Source organism: Oncorhynchus tshawytscha, linkage group LG09 (assembly GCF_018296145.1).
Source record: "Oncorhynchus tshawytscha isolate Ot180627B linkage group LG09, Otsh_v2.0, whole genome shotgun sequence".
NCBI lineage: Eukaryota > Metazoa > Chordata > Actinopteri > Salmoniformes > Salmonidae > Oncorhynchus > Oncorhynchus tshawytscha.
Window position 1 is genome coordinate 37,272,386 of NC_056437.1, and position 20,635 is coordinate 37,293,020.

General features: G+C 41.4%; 1 protein-coding gene across 5 annotated transcripts in view; it reads right to left on the minus strand.

Annotated features, from left to right (window-relative positions):
- Positions 1–20,155, minus strand: part of LOC112257902 (drebrin) — a 101,163-nt gene extending 81,008 nt beyond the window's left edge. For 3 of the 5 annotated variants that reach the window (XM_042326846.1, XM_024431832.2, XM_042326847.1), the window contains exon 1: positions 19,116–19,144. In XM_042326846.1, coding sequence (XP_042182780.1) covers positions 19,116–19,129 — 14 coding nt within the window. In that variant the 5' untranslated portion in view covers positions 19,130–19,144. Of the gene's footprint in view, positions 1–19,115; positions 19,145–19,937 lie in introns of those variants that run through there. The other 2 variants (XM_042326849.1, XM_042326848.1) reach the window with 1 other exon arrangement.
- Positions 20,156–20,635: the final 480 nt, after the last annotated feature.

Sequence of the window (20,635 nt, forward strand, 5' to 3'; positions counted from 1 at the left end):
GATGCTGGAGGAAACAGGTACAAAAGTATCATTATCCACAGTAAAATGAGTCCTATATCGACATAACATGAAAGGCTGCTCAGCAAGGAAGAAGCCACAGCTCTAAAACCACCATAAAAAAAGCCAGACTACGGTTTGCAACTGCACATGGGGACAAAGATCATACTTTTTGGAGAAATGTCCTCTGGTCTGATGAAACAAGAATAGAACTGTTTGGCCATAATTACCATCGTTATGTTTGGAGGAAAAAGGGGGAGGCTTGCAAGCCGAAGAACACCATCCCAACCGTGAAGCACAGGGGTGGCAGCATCATGTTGTGGGGGTTCTTTGCTGCAAGAGGGACTGGTGCACGTCACAAAATAGATGGCTTCATGAGGCAGGAAAAGTATGTGGACATAGTGAAGCAACATCAAGACATCAGTCAGAAAGTTAAAGCTTGGTCACAAATGGGTCTTCCAAATGGACAATGACCCCAAGCATTCTTCCAAAGTTGTGGCAAAATGGCTTAAGGACAACAAAGTCAAGGTATTGGAGTGGCCATCACAAAGCCCTGACCTCAATCCTATAGAAAATGTGAGGGCAGAAGTGAAAAAGCGTGTGCGAGCAAGGAGGCCTACAAACCTGACTCAGTTACACCAGCTCTGTCAGAGGAATGGGCCAAAATTCACCCAACTTATTGTGGGAAGCTTGTGGAAGGCTACCCAAAACATTTGACCCCAGTTAAACAATTTAAAGGCAATGCTAGCAAATACTAATTGAGTGTATGTAAACTTCCGACCCACTGGGAATGTGATGAAATCAAATCTGAAATAAATAATTTCTCTTTACTATTATTCTGATATTTCACATTCTTAAAATAAAGTGGTGATTCTAACTGACCTAAGCCAGAGAATTTCTTACAAGGATTAAATGTCAGGAATTGTGAAAAACTGAGTTTAAATGTTTTTGGCGAAGGTGTATGTAAACTTCCGACTTCAATTGTGTGTGTGTACGTACGTACAGTGGGGCAAAAAAGTATTTAGTCAGCCACCAATTGTGCAAGTTCTCCCACTTAAAAAGATGAGGCCTGTAATTTATCATTTTCAATGATGACAGACAAAATGATTTAAAAAATCCAGAAAATCACATTGTAGGATTTTTAATGAATTTATTTATGGAGGAAAATAAGTATCTGGTCACCTACAAACAAGCAAGATTTCTGGCTCTCACAGACCTGTTTCTTCTTCTTTAAGAGGCTCCTCTGTCCTCCACTCGTTACCTGTATTAAATGGCACCTGTTTGAACTTGTTATCGGTATAAAAGACACCTGTCCACAACCTCAAACAGTCACACTCCAAACTCCACTATGGCCAAGACCAAAGAGCTGTCAAAAGACACCAGAAACAAAATTGTAGACCTGCACCAGGCTGGGAAGACTGAATCTGCAATAGGTAAGCAGCTTGGTTTTAAGAAATCAACTGTGGGAGCAATTATTAGGAAATGGAAGACATACAAGACCACTGATAATCTCCCTCGATCTGGGGCTCCACGCAAGATCTCACCCCGTGTGGTCAAAATGATGACAAGAACGGTGAGCAAAAATCCCAGAACCACACGGGGGGACCTAGTGAATGACCTGCAGAGAACTGGGACCAAAGTAACAAAGCCTACCATCAGTAACACACTACGCCGCCAGGGACTCAAATCCTGCAGTGCCAGACGTGTCCCCCTGCTTAAGCCAGTACATGTCCAGGCCCGTCTGAAGTTTGCTAGAGAGCATTTGGATGATTCAGAAGAAGATTGGGAGAATGTCGTATGGTCAGATGAAACCAAAATAGAACTTTTTGGTAAAAACTCAACTCGTTGTGTTTGGAGGACAAAGAATGCTGAGTTGCATCCAAAGAACACCATACCTACTGTGAAGCATCGGGGTGGAAACATCATTCTTTGGGGCTGTTTTTTTGCAAAGGGACCAGGACGACTGATCCGTGTAAAGGAAAGAACGAATGGGGCCATGTATCGTGAGACTGAGTGAAAACCTCCTTCCTCAGCAAGGGCAATGAAGATGAAACGTGGCTGAGTCTTTCAGCATGACACTGATCCCAAACACACCGCCCGGGCAATGAAGGAGTGGCTTCGTAAGAAGCATTTCAAGGTCCTGGAGTGGCTTAGCCAGTTTCCAGATCTCAACCCCATAGAACATCTTTGGAGGGAGTTGAAAGTCCGTGTTGCCCAGCAACAGCCCCAAAACATCACTGTTCTAGAGGAGATCTGCATGGAGGAATGGGCCAAAATACCAGCAACAGTGTGTGAAAACCTTGTGAAGACTTACAGAAAACGTTTGACCTCTGATTCATTAATTCATTAAAAATCCTACAATGTGATTTTCTGGATTTTTTTTTTCATTTTGTCTGTCATAGTTGAAGTGTACCTATGATGAAAATTACAGGCCTCATCTTTTTAAGTGGGATAACAGTGGGGAGAACAAGTATTTGATAACCTGCAAAATCGGCAGTGTCTCCCACTTACAAAGCATGTAGAGGTCTGTAAATTTTATCATTGGTTCACTTCAACTGTGAGAGACGGAATCTTAAACAAAAATCCAGAAAATCATATTGTATGATTTTTAGTAATTAATTTGCATTTTATTGCATGATATAAGTATTTGATACATCAGAAAAGCAGAACTTAAATATTTGGTACAGAAACTTTTGTTTGCAATTCCAGAGATCATACATTTCCTGTAGTTCTTGACCAGGTTCGCACACACTGCAGCAGGGATTTTGGGCCACTCCTCCAGATCTCGGGGCTGTCGCTGGGCAATACGGACTTTCAGCTCCCTCCAAAGATTTTCTCTTGGGTTCAGGTCTGGAGACTGGCTAGGCCACTCCAGGACATTGAGATGCTTCTTACGGAGCCACTCCTTAGTTGCCCTGGCTGATTTTAAAAAATTGACCTCTACATGCTTTGTAAGTAGGAAAACCTGCAAAATTGGCAGTGTATCAAATACTTGTTCTCCCCACTGTATGTAATGTATGTATGTATGTATGGCTGCATGTGGGTACTATTGGAGGGCGAAAAGAATGCTACTACTACTCACAATGTACAGTACCATAAACTCAAAATGTAAAACAAACTGACAAACTTCAGATATGTAGGACTAAGTTATCAATAGTAATTCCATGCCAAATAAATCAACCCACTATCACAAATAACTTAGTTTGTACGAACCACACAATTTACAGTGCATTTCAAACACAGATAATGAGGCCATTTTTATATCTATGCGTGCAGTTTGAAGGAAGTTGCTCACTAGCATTAGCTAACTAGCATTAGTGCAATGACTGGAAGGCAATGGTAACTGCTAGCATGCTAGTAGATAAAAAATGACTGGAAGTCTATGGTTTTTGTTGCACTAATGCTAGTTAGCATTGGCTCCCGAAACGACCTCTAACTTCCTTCATAATGGATGCAGAGACATAAACATGGTATCCATGAGTTCATCGGACTCTGGGGAAGTAGATAATCCCGAAGTTCCCTTTCAAACAGAAACAATAGGAGGGAGATTGGTCAGGGGGGGGGGCGTATATAACGAAGAGCTAGCAAACATTGTGTGTTCGAATCAATTTAGCATTTTAGCAGCTTTGCTACCATTTACTACTATTTAACTAGAAGGTTACCTAAGCCTAACCCACACCTCTTTAACCATAACCCCTAGCCTAGCTAATATTAGAAAAAGTGCCTATCATGAATTTCAAATAAGTAATTTGTGTCCATTTCAGGATCATCTATGATCGTGGGTTGCATAAATACGGCATGTAACAACTGTATTTTAACCCCCTAGATTTGATTGACGCACCTGTGCTTCATTAGAAGTCACATTTACAAAATCTGTGAGTGTGAGTCTGAGATTAAGCTAGAGATCTCAGTTTGTTTAATTTGGATGTGTCTCAATCCACCGCACCACCAGTGTGGCACTTCCACATCTGCGGTGAAAGGTGGCAGAGTTATGAGACAGCCTGAAAAATCGGTCTCCTATAATCGGTGACCTATAAACTATTATGAACACTCTATGGAAAGGGGGGGATTCTCACAAACACGACGGTGTTCTTTGTTTTGCTCTACAACCCCCAAAAATGTCAGGAGACTGGTCTGCAAAGTGCCAACTTTGTTTGGTAGCGTCCGAACCGTTTGTGCTAAAACTATGAAATAATGCCATCAAGGCAAAGGGTTGCTACTTTGAAGAATCTCAAATATTACATATATTTTGATTTGTTTAACACATTTTTGGTTACTACATGATTCCATTTGTGTTATTTCATAGTGTTGATGTTATTCTACAATGTAGAACATAGTAAAAAGAAAAACCCTGGAATGAGTAGGTGTCCAAACTTTTGACTGGCACAAAAGACACTTTTGTCCCTTTTGCCTCATCAAATAGCTAAATGATCCATAGTATGACCATCTTAAAACAATTCCATGTCAGCTCAGCACCCCCTCCCCCCAACGTCTTCGACTAAAGAATACTTCATTGTGTCTTGGACCACTGTTCTCTCTACCATTAACATGCCATGACTATGTTTCATCAATTATGGCAAACCATAAACGTGGAATAAATAACTGACTTCAGGCTAGCAAGCAGAACCGTTGCGCTTTAAATTCATAATTCAGCTTTGATTGTTTCTTAAATTGCGTGGCATTGTGTTGGCTTTTTCTGGTGCAGCTCCAACCAGGGCAGTCTGTGCGTGTTATCATTGATAAAATCAGAGCCATACTATATTTGGACGCTTGTGAACGAGCATCACATTTAAGTAGAGACGTGGGAAGAAAGTTAGTCTTTATTTTTAATACATTTATTTTTAAACATCCCATCTACAGCGATGGCTAAACACTGACAATGCATTCTGCAAGTTTTTTTGTCTATTCAAACAATCAGTAAATGCAACAGCACACATCTATGGAAAATATGAATTGACGTTCAATATTTTGTTTATCAATAGATGCAAGGTTTAGAGTTATTTTGTACGCATACACCTTTAATAAATGAGGCCCCTGGGAGGTCACCTGGACAGACTCATTGTTTTAGCACGGGCCTCTTTAAAAACACTGTGTGCATTGCAACCAACAGGCAGAACGTAGCCCTGCATTACCGCTGGATTTCAAATAAAATAAAATGCTATTTCCTCAGAGAATGATGTTATACTCCTGAGGAGGATGAGCTGGCCAATCAGCTGACTACTCACATTAATATTTTTTGTGACCGGTATACACCCACACCATTCTGTTGTTAGGGTATGCCCCCACCATTCCAACACAGAAACCCTGCTTTTTTTTAATAGATTTTTTTACATTTTTGAAAGGAAAACCGGAGTGTTGCTTTAAAGCAAACTTTCTTGCAACCAAAAACCCACAATAATAAACTTCTCTTATGATACCAGACAAAATATCGAGCTAGCAGGAGCATCGGAAAGCATAAGGCTGATGAATGTAAAAATACTTTAGAATATAGAAGTGGGCCTATATTTCATTCAAAACGCTTCACCTCAAATCGCCAAATAATAATATAGCTGCGAGCAGCAATGAACGGGGTTCACAGGATGACAGAAAGGACACCAGATCAGTTGGATAACAAAGCAGGCACTATCACAATATTTCACATTGTTTGTCTGCATAATTTAAATCTAACATTAATTTGCATGAGACAATGTCCACTTGATCAATAGTTATTGCTCTAGTATCCTATAGTGCCACTGGTGCCAACATCTATAGTGCCACCAACTGGTGTTGAACCAGACATCTAAGGCTGCAGTGACTTTATATTCACACATCGTAAGGACATATACACAAGGTTTACATACCAAATTACATTGCCCCATGTCTAGCGGTTTAGTTCTAGTAGCCAGTTGTCTTAGGGGTTTGGTCTTTGACCCTCTAACTTTCTCACTCATCATTATTCACGATTCATTCAGGATTATCCGTAATCATCGTAGCATCCACATTAATATAGAAGTGATTAGAATCATATTATATTCTTATTTACAATAAAGGTGATTCCACATTTCCCATTCATTTTATGTGCACAAAACAGTCTGAAACACAACCAAAACAAACTGCAAATGCATCCAACAAGCTTGATGTTGTCATTGCATTCTAGGAATATGGGACTACTTTATTTACAAGAATCTTTAGGAGAGTCAATCATTTTGACCGTTACTTTTTTTGGGGGGAAAAATATACTAGAACTAAATCTTTCTTTGAGCAATTGCATTAGTATAAAATATAATTTCCTAATTTCTTTTAGCATACAATATAGCTCACTATTTTAATTATTTGATAGTCATTCTTGCTCATCTTTGTCAAGGGCGTCAATCATTTGACCCACAGTATATAAAGAACATATTTGATAATCTTGTTATAATCACTCATTACAGTGACATAGCAATCGAAACATAATTGAAAGATGACCATTGATTTGTTACAAACCAGTCATCACCTGACTAAACACTATCTGACCAGAGAGCATAAGATGTCCTCCTACTTTAACCATGATAATACATACCCCTGGGTGAAGGCTTACATTATTTGATCATGTAAATGGAAGCTGTAGGTCCTGACTGCACAATTTCCAGCCTCCCTGTCAGAGGCTTAAAGAGGTGTCGTCTTAGAAACCAGCTTCAGCACACGCAACCACAACCACAGGACATGCCTTGGAAACAAGCTTTGCCTCCTATTTCTACAGTTCAACCATTTGGGAACTGTTTTATAACGGCCTAATCAATTCCATGCATATGGAGGAAGAGGCAAAAGAGTGCCTCATCGGTATTCTGTGACTATACCATTGTAGAAAAGAGAGCACAGAAAAAGTCTCTGGAACTAAACTGAACACAGGAAATAGTAATTACGGTACAAAGTGGAAATGGCAAAGTCAATGAATAGCCTTGACTGGGGATAGCCTCCATATCCCTGCTAAGCAGTGTCTTCCGTTCAGAAGGAAAGATATGCAGGAAGGAAGGAGGTCGAGCCAGGAGAAACGAGACTGGAGACAAAGAGCATAGTAACACAGAAGATGCCACAGCCACCACCTGGGGGAAGCTTCTAGCTGCTGGGCCTATTTTAGAAGGAGTGTTTCCTGACAGGAAGTCCCATTGGGATAGAGTGCGCTGGGATCCACCTGACACAGTGTGAGAAAGGAGACACACAGTTCAAGCTACCGCCAACCAAAGCACACAAAGGCCACAGTCTTCTGCTTTGATTTCACCACCTTGTAGTAGTTTGTCGAAGGCCTGAAGAAAATATTTTTGTTGATATTTCATCAGGTTCTAGTTTTCATAAGCGCAACTCAGCAGGACCACTGCAGAGGCCTGGAGCGAAGCGTGCTGTACTTTGGCAGGCAGCTCTCTGATAAGACCACACTGCCATGTGTTTTTGTTATGCCAAAACTACTCGCACAGCTAGGCTTATCTAGGGGGTGAGATGTTTAAAGTTGGAGGTATGCCGTTTACTGTTGGGGGATTAGCGGGCTGATTACTTCGACACAGCTGATCATCAAGCCCAACTGAAGTCCAGTCTGAGGGCTAGGTGTGGGGTAGGAACTAAAGCTGGTTGTGAGGAGTGTGGGGGGGAGGAAGTCACAAGGAATTGAAGTGGAGTGGGGGTGGGTGGAGGGTCATGAGGGAAGATGTCAGCGAGTGAGCTAGCATGCTGGGCTGGTGATGGATACATATGCTAGCTAGTCACGTCGTTAATTACGCTGAAGCCTGTTAGCATCAGAAATAGCCACGGTTGCTGGAGCGAGAGAGAGGGCACTGCCAGATGTGCTCTGATGGGATGACGATGCTGCAGTTGAGCTGACTGCTGCTGTGTTCCGCACACGAGACGCCTGAGAGGAGTAATTCCATTTGGGACGAGTAATGCTAGCTGGCGCAGACAGTTAGCAAAACATTCCTCTCACCAAGATGAAACGGTCCTGATGATGCTGAAAGGGAAGTGTTTATTTGAACACTTTAGAGGGGACCAGAATCCTTTACATACATTCCTTTGGGACAAAAGTGCATTGATCAGATAATGATGTACTAAGAAACCTGCTAAATATTCATAGTTCACTCATCAACCCATTGTGAATGATTCTCAAACCCTGTTCCTTCACAACATAAAAAACACTAGTCAGTGTTATTATGGCTTTAGTTTCTGCTTTCTTGGTCATTGGATGGTGGCATGTTCATAATCACAATAAGCAGCAGGATAACAGTCCAGTTTCAACAACTGAAGCTGTGCCAAAACACCCACACACTACAACGACAGGATTATTGTTACTGTCTCACACGCTCTGGTCGTTGGTTGACGCTAATCTGCTGAGGCCAACTGACAGTATACCCAAGTGCCAAATAATCTGCATTTTCACCACGGTATTGTTCTGAAAGGGAAGGAATTGTAGGATTTATTATACAGGCATCCATTTCCACAGTGAGGATTTCTTTCTCTGTAGGGTCCAGAGGTTACGGGAGCTTGTGGTGTGCAGGAGCAAAAGATTTGCTGTGGCTATGAATCTCTTCACGAGAGACTCACTGAAGACCATACGTTTCGATGATGTATTTGTCTCCTCGCTGTATTTGATCAGGTTTCAGCAAACATACTGAGCTGTAGAAGTCATAAAAACAGCATACAATCTGGACGTGTTTGTTTTGTATGTACAGACACACTTAATGCCCACCGTCTGTAAAAGACAAGTGAGTAAATTAGACTCAAGGTCAGAATGGAAAGGGGGGGGGGAAGAGTAGCAGGAATATATATATACATTGAATTCCAAATTGGAATCAGGTCAGCACTTTGGTTTGGAAGGCACTACCTCTACAACACATGGCCTAACCCAACAGCACATCATTCAAAATGGCATTACGGAATCAGAACTCACACACACGAGGCACAGACTTCCAAGTCTCTTATTCAGACCTGTATTCAACCAGCTGAAAATGTGACCATGTCCCTCACAATATGGCTCTTTCTGCACACAGGGTGACAGACACACTATCAAGCAACGACCACGGTGAAAACACTTCATAAAATTACATTTTTTCCCAGAATACATCACTGTCGCTATACTGCACTGTACCTACCCTGTGATAGCACGGCAGATATCTTCTTCATTCCGCTCAAGCTGTTTGTCTAAAGTAATGTCATGCCTCTGGGTTTATGAGCAAATATTCAAAGGCCAAGAGAATTGACATTTACAACCATGGTCTCAACAGTTGTACTACAGTAAAGCTGTGATAGGAGAAAAAAATGGGTTGGCGAAATTCACATCACAGTCTGTTTGGAGCGATCAAGAGATGAGTGAAGAAGGTCTGAATGAATAAGACTAGTAATTCAGTGAGTTTAATTGGATTCAAAAGAGGGTGATTTTTCAAGTGATTTTACAAGCCCATCGGTCACGGCTTTACAGATTCCCACTGCCCTCGCTGGTTTCAAGGCCGTTTCTTGGCAGCAGAGAGCAAACAGTTTCCAGTGTCAGGGGGTTTCAATGCCATGTCTGATGTTTCTATACCTTCCTTGATGAGCCGAGTGACTGACTGGCTGACTGAAGGAGCTGAGCAAACCAAAAGCATCTGTTCATGTCTGCCTTCTAGCTTTTGGCTCCCCTGAAGAAAGGATCATTTCTTTTTCAAAGGGGAGGTTCAGCTCTTCCAAAAGCCAATGCAACCTTCTATCTCTGTCCTCCATTTGCAGAGGATGATAGTTGGACATTTGTACAGTTTGTCTTTGAGATCTTGGAGCAGTCAAAGCCCTACACCATGAAAGAGTCAGTGAAAGGGTCCAAAACATCGTATTATTCCTGTCGGTGACCTTGAAAGAAGTGATCGAGCATGGAAAATGGAAAAGTAGACAGCCTTTGGTATGAATTGTGCGTGTTAGTGGAAGACAGCTCTTCTGCAGCTTGACTACATAGCTTCTCTTTTCTACCCAAATTCATCTCCAACCCCTTAGTGTGAAAAGTGCAAGTGGAGTGCAAATGCTTTCCCAAACCAAATTTAGACATTGTAAATGCTAATGTCCCTTCACTGGAGGGTTATATAGTATTTATTGTAGTAGTGCTTTCATAGTGAACTTGAAACACCAAAACACTTGGACAGGAACAGAAATCTTGCGAAATAACATTGAATTTCAAATTAGCATTTCTGGGATTTTTCTTGCTAATTATATGAATGAGGTCCAGTGACCCACGGAGGAGGAAGATGAGTGGGTAGGAATTGGAGGAGGGGGGAATGGGAGGAGGCAAGAGGTTGAGGAGGAAGGGCTGGGGGGCAGGGAGGGTGGGAAAGGATAGAAGAGGTCAAGCTACATAAACATTCAATTATTTTTGTACACTTGACTACATGGCTATGCTTTTTAATAAAAACCTACTTGAAACAAGCCATTACATTTCGTTATCATCATGGCATTTAGCTTGTATTATTCAGGTTATTACTTTAAACATTAAATCAACAAATGTCAGGTTGGTGAGGATCTGTCGCATTTTTGTATTGCCACAACATTAACGGAGTCAAGATAAAGATATTTGCCTCCTTGTCTGTTTGCTTTTCTGCAAATACAAATGTTGAACACGGATCCTATTTCAACGCACAGAACCATTCAAACTTAGTCCGATGGGTTTTCTCCCACTTCTACTTAAATATTCGCATTACATCACAAACCCTGCTGCTGCGGTCATTTGATGGCAGTGGCATTGACACACTACAGTTCAAACGTTTGGGGTCACTTAGAAATGTCCGTGTTTTTTAAATTAAAGCAGATGTTTTGTCCATTAAAATGACATCAAATTGATCATAAATACAGTGTAGACATTGTTAATGTTGTACATGACTATTGTAGCTAGAATATTTTTTATGGAAAATCTAGAGGCCCATTATCAGCAACCATCACTCCTGTGTTCCAATGGCACGTTGTGTTAGCTAATCCAAGTTCATACTTTTAAAAGGCTAATTGATCATTAGAGACCCCTTTTGCAATTATGTTAGCACAGCAGAAAACTGCAAATTCATTAAATAGAACCCGCAAAACACCGTCTCAAGGTCAACAGTGAAGAGGCGACTCCGGGATGCTGGCCTTCTCGGCAGAGTTGCAAAGAAAAAGCCATCTCTGTCCAGTGACTGTTCTTTTGCCCATCTTAATCTTTTCTTTTTATTGGCATTTGCGAGAAGCAGGCCAGGCAGGTACTGCTTTCTATGCGTGCTCAGGCAGGCGCGCGCACTCTGTCAACATTAAAAGGACAGAGAAACAAGACACATGCTCATTGTTCACATGGAGCACGTAAATGATGGCATGAAATAAACCTCAACTTGTTTCTCACAAGTGTAGCATGTTTTGAACTCTGCAAAGCTTCCATTTCGAGAATGAGAGGTAAAGGTAAATGAATACATGCATGAACAGAAATCGATGTAACCAAATGACAGAGATTAACGGTGAATTGCCCGTTTAACAAACGGTAGTTTACCACATCGGTATACAAAACCAAAGCATGGGTTCCTTTTATATCTGGTCAATATACTTACAGGGTAAGACAACCAATATATAATTGTGTATTTGGGTGACCTATCCCTTTAACAAATAATCCCTTAATAGCAGGAATAGCACCATCTAGTGGGCAGAACATGGTAATATCAGGATGTAGGGTGGGACATACCATAAACTCAACTTCAAATGACATTTCTCTGAATGGGTGGGGGGGGGTCTGATACTATATACTCTTTGTTGGTGTGGGATTGTGGTGGGGTGTGCGGGGTCTGTGGGTGGCATTTGACCACTTCTTTGGATTCCTCATGTCTTACTCATTGTTAGAAAGAAATGTATGTTAAGTCGTTTAATGATTTAATATATATGAATTCTATCATTTAAAAAATTGTCAGTTTGGTTGGGTGCAATCAATTAGGCTAATTTCAGACAAAATAATGTTTCCAGAATGCTTATCTTATCCGTTTAACTACAGAAACAATTTCAGAACAATCAGATGGTGAGAGTCATGGCTTGCTGAAATGACATGGAACGACCCAATAGGAAACATGTCAGGTAATGGCTTTCTGAGAGGGCTAAGGGTCAAACCAATAGAGCCCAGCGAATCAGCAACTGCCAGCACTCTATATGGAACATTCCAGATGTCTATGTGTGTTTGATATTGGATAAGCCTTGTGATATTCTAGCCGGCTGTGCTTCACCTCTTCGTGGTGGAGTTCAAAAATACAAAATTCTCTCTTGCGGGCACTCTGAAGGAGAGCCTGTCAAATGTCCTCTAGGCTCTAGCCATTACTGTCACTGAGGCTATGGCTGGCCCTCATTGAACCCAAAGACAATATCATCCATCATCCATCTGGGTTCCTTCTGCTTGCTATCACTTTGGCTTTGTCTGCCTTCTTTGAAATGCTTTGAAAAATGTCTTGTCATGCCACAATCAGACAGATAGCAGCTTCTGACCCAGTATTAGGTAGTTACCACCAGTGTTTGATTGTTGTACCTCCCACACCACACAACTTTGTATACACATCTTTGTATTCAGGTTTCAGAGAATTGGTTAAAATGATTAAAGGCATGATGGGGGGGGTGTGTGTGTGTGTGTGTGTGTGTGCGCGCATGTAGGGCAGAATGTCTCCACTCTCCTCCCAACTGGAGAAAAGAGGGACCTCAGGAAGGTCAATTATATGAACAGAAAGCCCACAGTGAATCCACCACTTACTGCTGTTATGTGAAAGACACCCAGGTGTCTCTAGGGTGTTGCGAGCCCATGTAGAGGGCTCATATTGCTGAGGGCATAGGATATTGGGTATGATAAATGGACTGGTATTTACAGTGAGTGCATGTAAGTGTGTGTGTGCATGTGTTTGAGAATGTGTGAATAAAAACACTTGTGCCAGGCGGCCCTGGCAGCCATGTTATAGATGATGATGGGGTACGATATGGACAGGGAGAGAGAAAGGATTGAGGTTGTGGTCTTTGTTTTGCTCAGATAAAATGCGAGTAATGGGGTCAAGTCCTCAGCCCTTTGCATTATCAGGCAATTTTTTTGGCATCTGATAAATAAGCAAATAAAATAAAATGGGTCCTGGCGACATTTAAAAACACAGCCAAAGGAAATATTATCCTTCGGCAATGATGTTGGTGAAACCCACTTGAACAAAAAGCGCGGGTAATATTCAACTATAGGTGTGCATTTCCTTGGCAGTGTGGCTACTGGGTTGGCTATAACACAGACCGAATGAGGGGGGATGCTTCCCCTCAATAAGTCGTTATCACACATACAAGCTGCCTTCAATGCCTTCAGAAAGTATTCACACCCTTGACTTTCCCCACATTTTGTTGCGTTACAGCCTGAAATCTATGTTATTCAATCATTGCACCCACACTGCTCGCACGCGCCAACGAGCGTCTGCGTTGCTAAGGGCTAAAATAGAAATCAGTTCTATTTCTGATGCAGATCACGCTACAAATCCTGCCTCTGCCATCTCCTCATTGGTTTATAGAAGCAGGTATCCACGTGCCATCTCCTCATTGGTTGTACTCACGTGGGTGACTGAAAGATGAACGAGGTCAAGTGGCAGTAATGCACCTAATTTATGAAAGTTGCCAATCGCAACATAAAGTCAAGAGAAGAAAAAGCCTGGAAGGAAGAGAGATGACAAGAAACGATTCGGTTGACCGTTTTTTGTGTGGATTAATTGGTGGAGTAGAGGACCTTGTGCATTTCAGGTAAAATAACAACTCAATGTTTATATCCCAGGACAAATTAGCAAGCAACAGCAAGCTAGCTAATTAGGACAAATTACCTAGCAAGTGCAAGCTAACTAGCTAAATTGCCGTAAATGTTTAATGCTTTTCGACTTGTCCCCAAATTAATACAATTGGTTCAGAGTTTGTTTTGATATTTTAACCTGCGTGTCGTGATCACGTTTGGTGTGGGGGGACGAAATAAATGTATGCGCGATGCGCGCAGCCGGTTTGGGTTCCGTGTTTGAGTTTAATGGCTGTGACAGCAGAAAACTGAAGATAGATCAACAACATTGTAGTTACTCCACAATACTAATCTAAATGAAAAAGTGAAAAGGAGTACTAAATAAAAAATATTCCAAAACATGCATCCTGTTTGTGATAAGGCACTAAAGTAAAACGGCATAAAATGTGGCAAAGAAATTAACTTTATTTTTCCTGAATATACAAAGTGTTATGTTTGGGGCAAATCCAGTCAACACATTACTGAATTCCACTCTCCATATTTTCAAGCATAAGTGTTGGATGCATCGTGATATGAGTACTTTTCAGGAAAAATGTATGGAACGGAGCTAAGCGCAGGCAAAATCCTATAGGAATACCTGGTTCAGTCTGCTTTCCACCAGACACTAGGAGATTACTTCACACAACTGACATTTCCACCTTGTGTGTGTGTGTATGTACAGTGGGGCAAAAAAGTATTTAGTCAGCCACCAAATATGCAAGTTCTCCCACTTAAAAATATGAGAGAAGCCTGTAATTGTCATCATAGGTACACTTCAACTATGACAGACAAAATGAGTGGGAAAAAAATCCAGAAAATCACATTGTAGGATTTTGAATGAATTTATTTGCAAATTATGGTGGAAAATAAGCATTTGGTCACCTACAAACAAGCAAGACTTCGGGCTCTCACAGACCTGTAACTTCTTTAAGAGGCTCCTCTGTCCTCCACTCGTTAACTGTATTAATGGCATCTGTTTGAACTTGTTATCAGTATAAAAGACACCTGTCCACAACCTCAAACAGTCACACTCCAAACTCCACTATGGCCAAGACCAAAGAGCTGTCAAAAGACACCAGAAACAAAATTGTAGACCTGCACCAGGCTGGGAAGACTGAATCTGCAATAGGTAAGCAGCTTGGTTTGAAGAAATCAACTGTGGGAGCAATTATTAGGAAATGGAAAACATACAAGACCACTGATAATCTCCCTCGATCTGGGGCTCCACGCAAGATCTCACCCCGTGGGGTCAAAATGATCACAAGAACAGTGAGCTAAAATCCCAGAACCACACGGGGGGACCTAGTGAATGACCTGCAGAGAGCTGAGACCAAAGTAACAAAACCTACCATCAGCAAGGGCCTTGAAGATGAAACGTGGCTGGGTCTTTCAGCATGGCAATGATCCCAAACACACCGCCCGGGCAACGAAGGACTGGCTTCATAAGAAGCATTTCAAGGTCCTGGAGTGGCCTAGCCAGTCTCCAGATCTCAACCCCATAGAAAATCTTTGGAGGGAGTTCAAAGTCCGTGTTGCCCAGCAACATCCCCAAAACATCACTGCTCTAGAGGAGATCTGCATGGAGGAATGGGCCAAAATACCAGCAGTTTGTGAAAACCTTGTGAAGACTTACAGAAAAGGTTTGACCTCTGTTATATACCCTTTGTTGGCAATGACAAAGTATTGAGAAACTTTTGTTATTGACCAAATACTTATTTTCCACCATAATTTGCAAATAAATTCATTAAAAATCCTACAATGTGATTTTCTGGATTTGTTTTCTAATTTTGTCTGTCATAGTTGAAGTGTACCTATGATGAAAATTACAGGCCTCTCATTTTTTTTAAGTGGGAGAACTTGCACAATTGGTGGCTGACTAAATACTTTTTTGCCCCACTGTATATATATAAGAAAATTGCACTATGCAGAAATTCCTCCGCCAATCCCTGGTTACAAAAATTCTAATAAATTCTAATAGCCTAATTTTTGTTTGTGACAAAACAAGCAAGTATAGTGTAGAGAATCATTGTACCACCTAAATCGCTGTGGCTCAGTTGGTAGAGCATGGCACTTGCAACCGCAGCATTGTGGATTCGATTCCCACGGGGACCAGTACAGGAAAAGTACAAAAATGTATCCACTCACTACTGTAAATCGCTCTGGATAAGAGAGTCTGCTAAAATGACTCAAATGTAAGTATATTTTCCTTAACCCCAAGTACTGTATTTTCAGCTGGTGTACAAAACCAAAAGACGTTTAAACAAAACTTAAGAATGGGAAACAAAGAAGTAGAACATATCTACGGCTTTTTAGACTTGCCTTCAATAAAAAATTACAGATCTACAGGGTGGAGAACAAGTATTTGATAACCTGCAAAATCGGCAGTGTTTCCTACTTACAAAGCATGTAGAGGTCTGTAATTTTTATCATTGGTACCCTTCAACTGTGAGAGACAGAATCTAAAATCCAGAAAATCACATTGTATGATTTAAGGAATTAATTAGCATTTTATTGCATGACATAAGTATTTGATCATCTACCAACCAGTAAGAATTCTGGCTCTCACAGACCTGTTAGTTTTTCGTTAAGAAGCCCTCCTGCTCTCTACTCATTACCTGTATTAACTGCACCTGTTTGAACTCGTTACCTGTATAAAAGACACCTGTCCACAAACTCAATCAAACAGACTCCAACCTCTCCACAATGGCCAAGACCGGAGAGCTGTGTAAGGACATCAGGGATACAATTGTAGACCTGCACAAGGCTGGGATGGGCTACAGGACAATAGGCAAGCAGCTTGGTGAGAAGGCAACAACTGTTGGCGCAATTATTAGAAAATGGAAGAAGTTCAAGATGACGGTCAATCACCCTCGGTCTGGGGCTCCATGTAAGATCTCACCTCGTGGGGCATCAATGATCATGAGGAAGGTGAGGCATCACCCCAGAACTACACGGCAGGAGAGCTGGGACCACAGTCTCAAAGAAAACCATTAAAACACACTACACCTTCATGGATTAAAATCCTGCAGCGTACGCAAGGTCCCCCTGCTCAAGCTAGCGCATGTCCAGGCCCGTCTGAAGTTTGCCAATGACCATCTGGATGATCCAGAGGAGGAATGGGAGAAGGTCATGTGGTCTGAGACAAAAAATAGAGCTTTTTGGTCTAAACTTCACTCGCCGTGTTTGGAGGAAGAAGGATGAGTACAACCCCAAGAACATCATCCCAACCGTGAAGCACGGAGGTGTAAACATTCTTTACGGATGCTATTCTGCAAAGGGGACAGGACGACTGTACCGTATTGAGGGGAGGGTGGAAGGGGCCATGTATCGCAAGATCTTGGACCACAACCTCCTTCCCTCAGTAAGAGCATTGAAGATGGGTCGTGGCTGGGTCTTTAAGCATGACAACGACCCGAAACACACAGCCAGGCCAACTAAGGAGTGGCTCCATATGAAGCATCTCAAGGTCCTGGAGTGGCCTAGCCAGTCTCCAGACCTGAACCCAATAGAAAATCTTTGGAGGGAGCTGAAAGTCCGTATTGCCCAGCGACAGCCCCGAAACATGAATGATCTGGAGAAGGTCTGTATGGAGGAGTGGGCCAAAATCCCTGCTGCAGTGTGTGCAAACCCGGTCAAGAACTACAGGAAACGTATGATCTCTGTAATTGCAAACAAAGGTTTCTGAAAAGGTTTCTGTACCAACTATTAAGTTCTGCTTTTCTGATGTATCAAATACTTGTCATGCAATAAAATGCAAATTACTTAATCATACAATGTGATTTTCTGGATTTTTGTTTAAGATTCCGTCTCTCACAGTTGAAGTGTACCTATGATAAATTACAGACCTCTACATGCTTTGTAAGTAGGAAACACTGCCGATTTTGCAGGTTATCAAATACTTGTTCTCCCCACTGTATAACTCACATTTTTATGTGAATTTGGTCAGGTCGCCCAAAAAGTGACATATTGCAGCTTTAACTGAAATGTTTTCCCATTTATTTTGGTTTACTCTTATCAGATGTAAAAAATCCTAAATGAATAAGGAATGAGCAGAGTCAGCTAAACCATAAGGACCACTTATTCATGTCCTCATTACATGTAGTGCAACAACAGCACTCATGGTCTGTAAAGTTCGATACTTTTGATAGATTTAAACAATATTGGAGTCACCATGGTCACAATCATAAAGTGTCAACTCCATTTGCATGATAAGAATTTTGGTTAAAATGTTATTAGGTTATAGTGTCAAAGCAACTGAAGAAAAACTAAAATGGCTAGTGTATACCACTTAAAACATTTCATTTTGCCAACTTCGTAAAAAACATCAACTCCGTCAGTGCTGAAAGATCTGATAGAATGGTTGTTTTTATTGAGTCTTTATTTTACAAATGTTTGTATTAAACTTTTATTTGTGTCTGTTTTGAGTATCTTAATTGTCAAGTCAGTCAGTGGCTTGTCAACTCAGTCACTGATGGTAGCCCCCCTTAAGATCTGAAAAAAATAGTGTAATCACTGTTCTGCAATATATGCTTAAACAATTGAAGGGATAATGTTTGGGTTAAATGTTTTTGGTTTTAAATCTAGACAAACATGCCAAAATGCTAACGAAATTAGCCCTGGAGCATTATGTAGTCCTACAAAACAAAAATAAATGGAGATTTGTATTACATATTTGAATAATCTAAAGTTAGAATTAAACAATCACGACCTTTAAACACTTGTTGGACAATCATTGTCAAAATAGAATACCTGTTATGGTGTCTCACAGAGTTGATATAAATCCAGTCATGTGCATTTTATGAAAAATAACTACAAATTAGGATGATCCTTTACATGGTGTGATAGACCAAAGCATCATCTATCAAAATATACAGTATATTTCAAATGTCATTAATATTAAGACAAATATTTGAGATAGTCCCTTCTTTTAACAATCCCTGAGCACTAAACTCAAAATTCTCCCTGCCCAATGGCAAAAAAAAAAGGGGGGCTTGCGTGAAGACTGGGCTACGCCACTGGCTACAGACTGATTAAGTATTGATTTGCTTCAACCAGATACACATTAGGTCAGGCATCTTTTATACATGAAGAGATACAAAGCAGATATGTTGTCGATGATTCAATCAGATCACTCTGTATAAGTCAATAGAAAGAGAGACAGCCGTTATCTTTCTAGTTGGAAAAGATGATAAACGTAAGCAGTTTAGCTTAGAGTTGAGCCCAGTGCCTACTCATATTATAGCCTACCCTCTTCAAAAGAGAGAGATGATATAATCATCACTGGACGTCAATGGGTGCAGCCTTTCAGAATGGCTCACTCTTGCTTCCATAGCCAAGTAAGTCCAGCTGGTTTTGTAAGTGAAAAGATATTCATTCCACTTACCACTGTGTATCCATTTCCACACAAAGGGAAGACAAACGCCTCCGCATTGACACAAGGCCGGATGGAATGTGTGGATAAAACACACGGGACCTTCGCTCACTCAGTAGGCTGAGTTCATACTCCATCCCATTTACAAACATTTCCCTCCTAACAGGGACAAACGAGCAGTTACATCGCGTATAATGAGAGGAAGCAGGGCCGGCCACATCGAGTGTTGATAGATTGACACTTATCGCCTTGCTCCTCTCGTCTCTACACTCGCTCGTTGGGATGCAAGAACGCTACATATGCCATGTGCAAATGGAGATGTACAAATTGCGAGAACGGTATGCTTTCGCAAAAGGGGAAAGAACTGAAATGTTCTCAACATGTAACCTTTTCAGGGGCTCCCCACAACGCAGTATCTGGGACAGTCAGAAAGACAGTGGTCCAAAGTAAAAACGAGTCCATAACAAACAATGAATCCCCCTCCCTTCCTTCCTTCTTTCTTTCTTGCTCAATATTTGATAATTGAGCACAGTGCCTGCTGATTTTCTTAACTAGGAGCAGGGACCGGTGTCAATTGGTATGCTCTGAACAGTTGCACATTCCAGCACTTTGGGGGATTTAATTATATAAAATACATTTTCCCATGGCCTGAACCGATGAATCTGACAGCTTTGGAAAGGACCCGTTATATTGCAACCGATCCACTAGAAAATGTTACATGCACCATGAATCCTGACATAGTAACCTTTACCCCGCCGCTCAACTATTAAACCCCGCAATAAAACACTTAAAGCCAATGAGCCGTGATAGAGAAGGGATGTTCAATTAACTTACCAGTCGGTGGACGAGGTCTCGTTGATAACATCCTGGTAGGCTGTTAGAAGGGCCAGTCTGTTCTTGCTGAGATTCACAGCCATGTTGCTGTCTCTGCAATCATCCAGACCCGTGTAATACTGTAATGGAAGTAGAGGAAAGGATAGAGAGAGACGGGGAGAGATTCTGAGTGGAGGAACAAAGACAATGCAGCGCTATTGCCTCGCTAGCTGCGTGGTCCTAGTGCGAATTTTCACTGGTCTCTAAAAAACACTGCTGGGTCCTAGCGCCTCAGAATGCTCACTGGCCTATACTGTCAAAGTCAGCACCATACCGTGATCTGACCTGGCCTGACCTGACAAAGACCAGGGAAATGACAAGTCAAATAATTTATTTCTGAACAATATTGCCTATAGGAATGGGGGTCTAACTAACAGTAGAGAGGGGGCTTCGATTATTAGACACACAATAATCTGGGGTTGGAACATAATGCTGGACCAAAGTCATATTTTTTACACTTTGACAAACTACATTCTCATTACTCCTCTTCATAACTTGCTCTCTGATAAAAAATAGCCCAATATTTAATCACTGTTATTGTTTTATGCTTTGTCTGGTACTGGCTGGTTCCCCAGAGATGGGTTTGCTGTCTGGGCTTAACTGTGGAAAAGAGACTCAGCCTAAAGCCCCCCAAGCCTCCAGGCTGTAGCTAGCTGAAA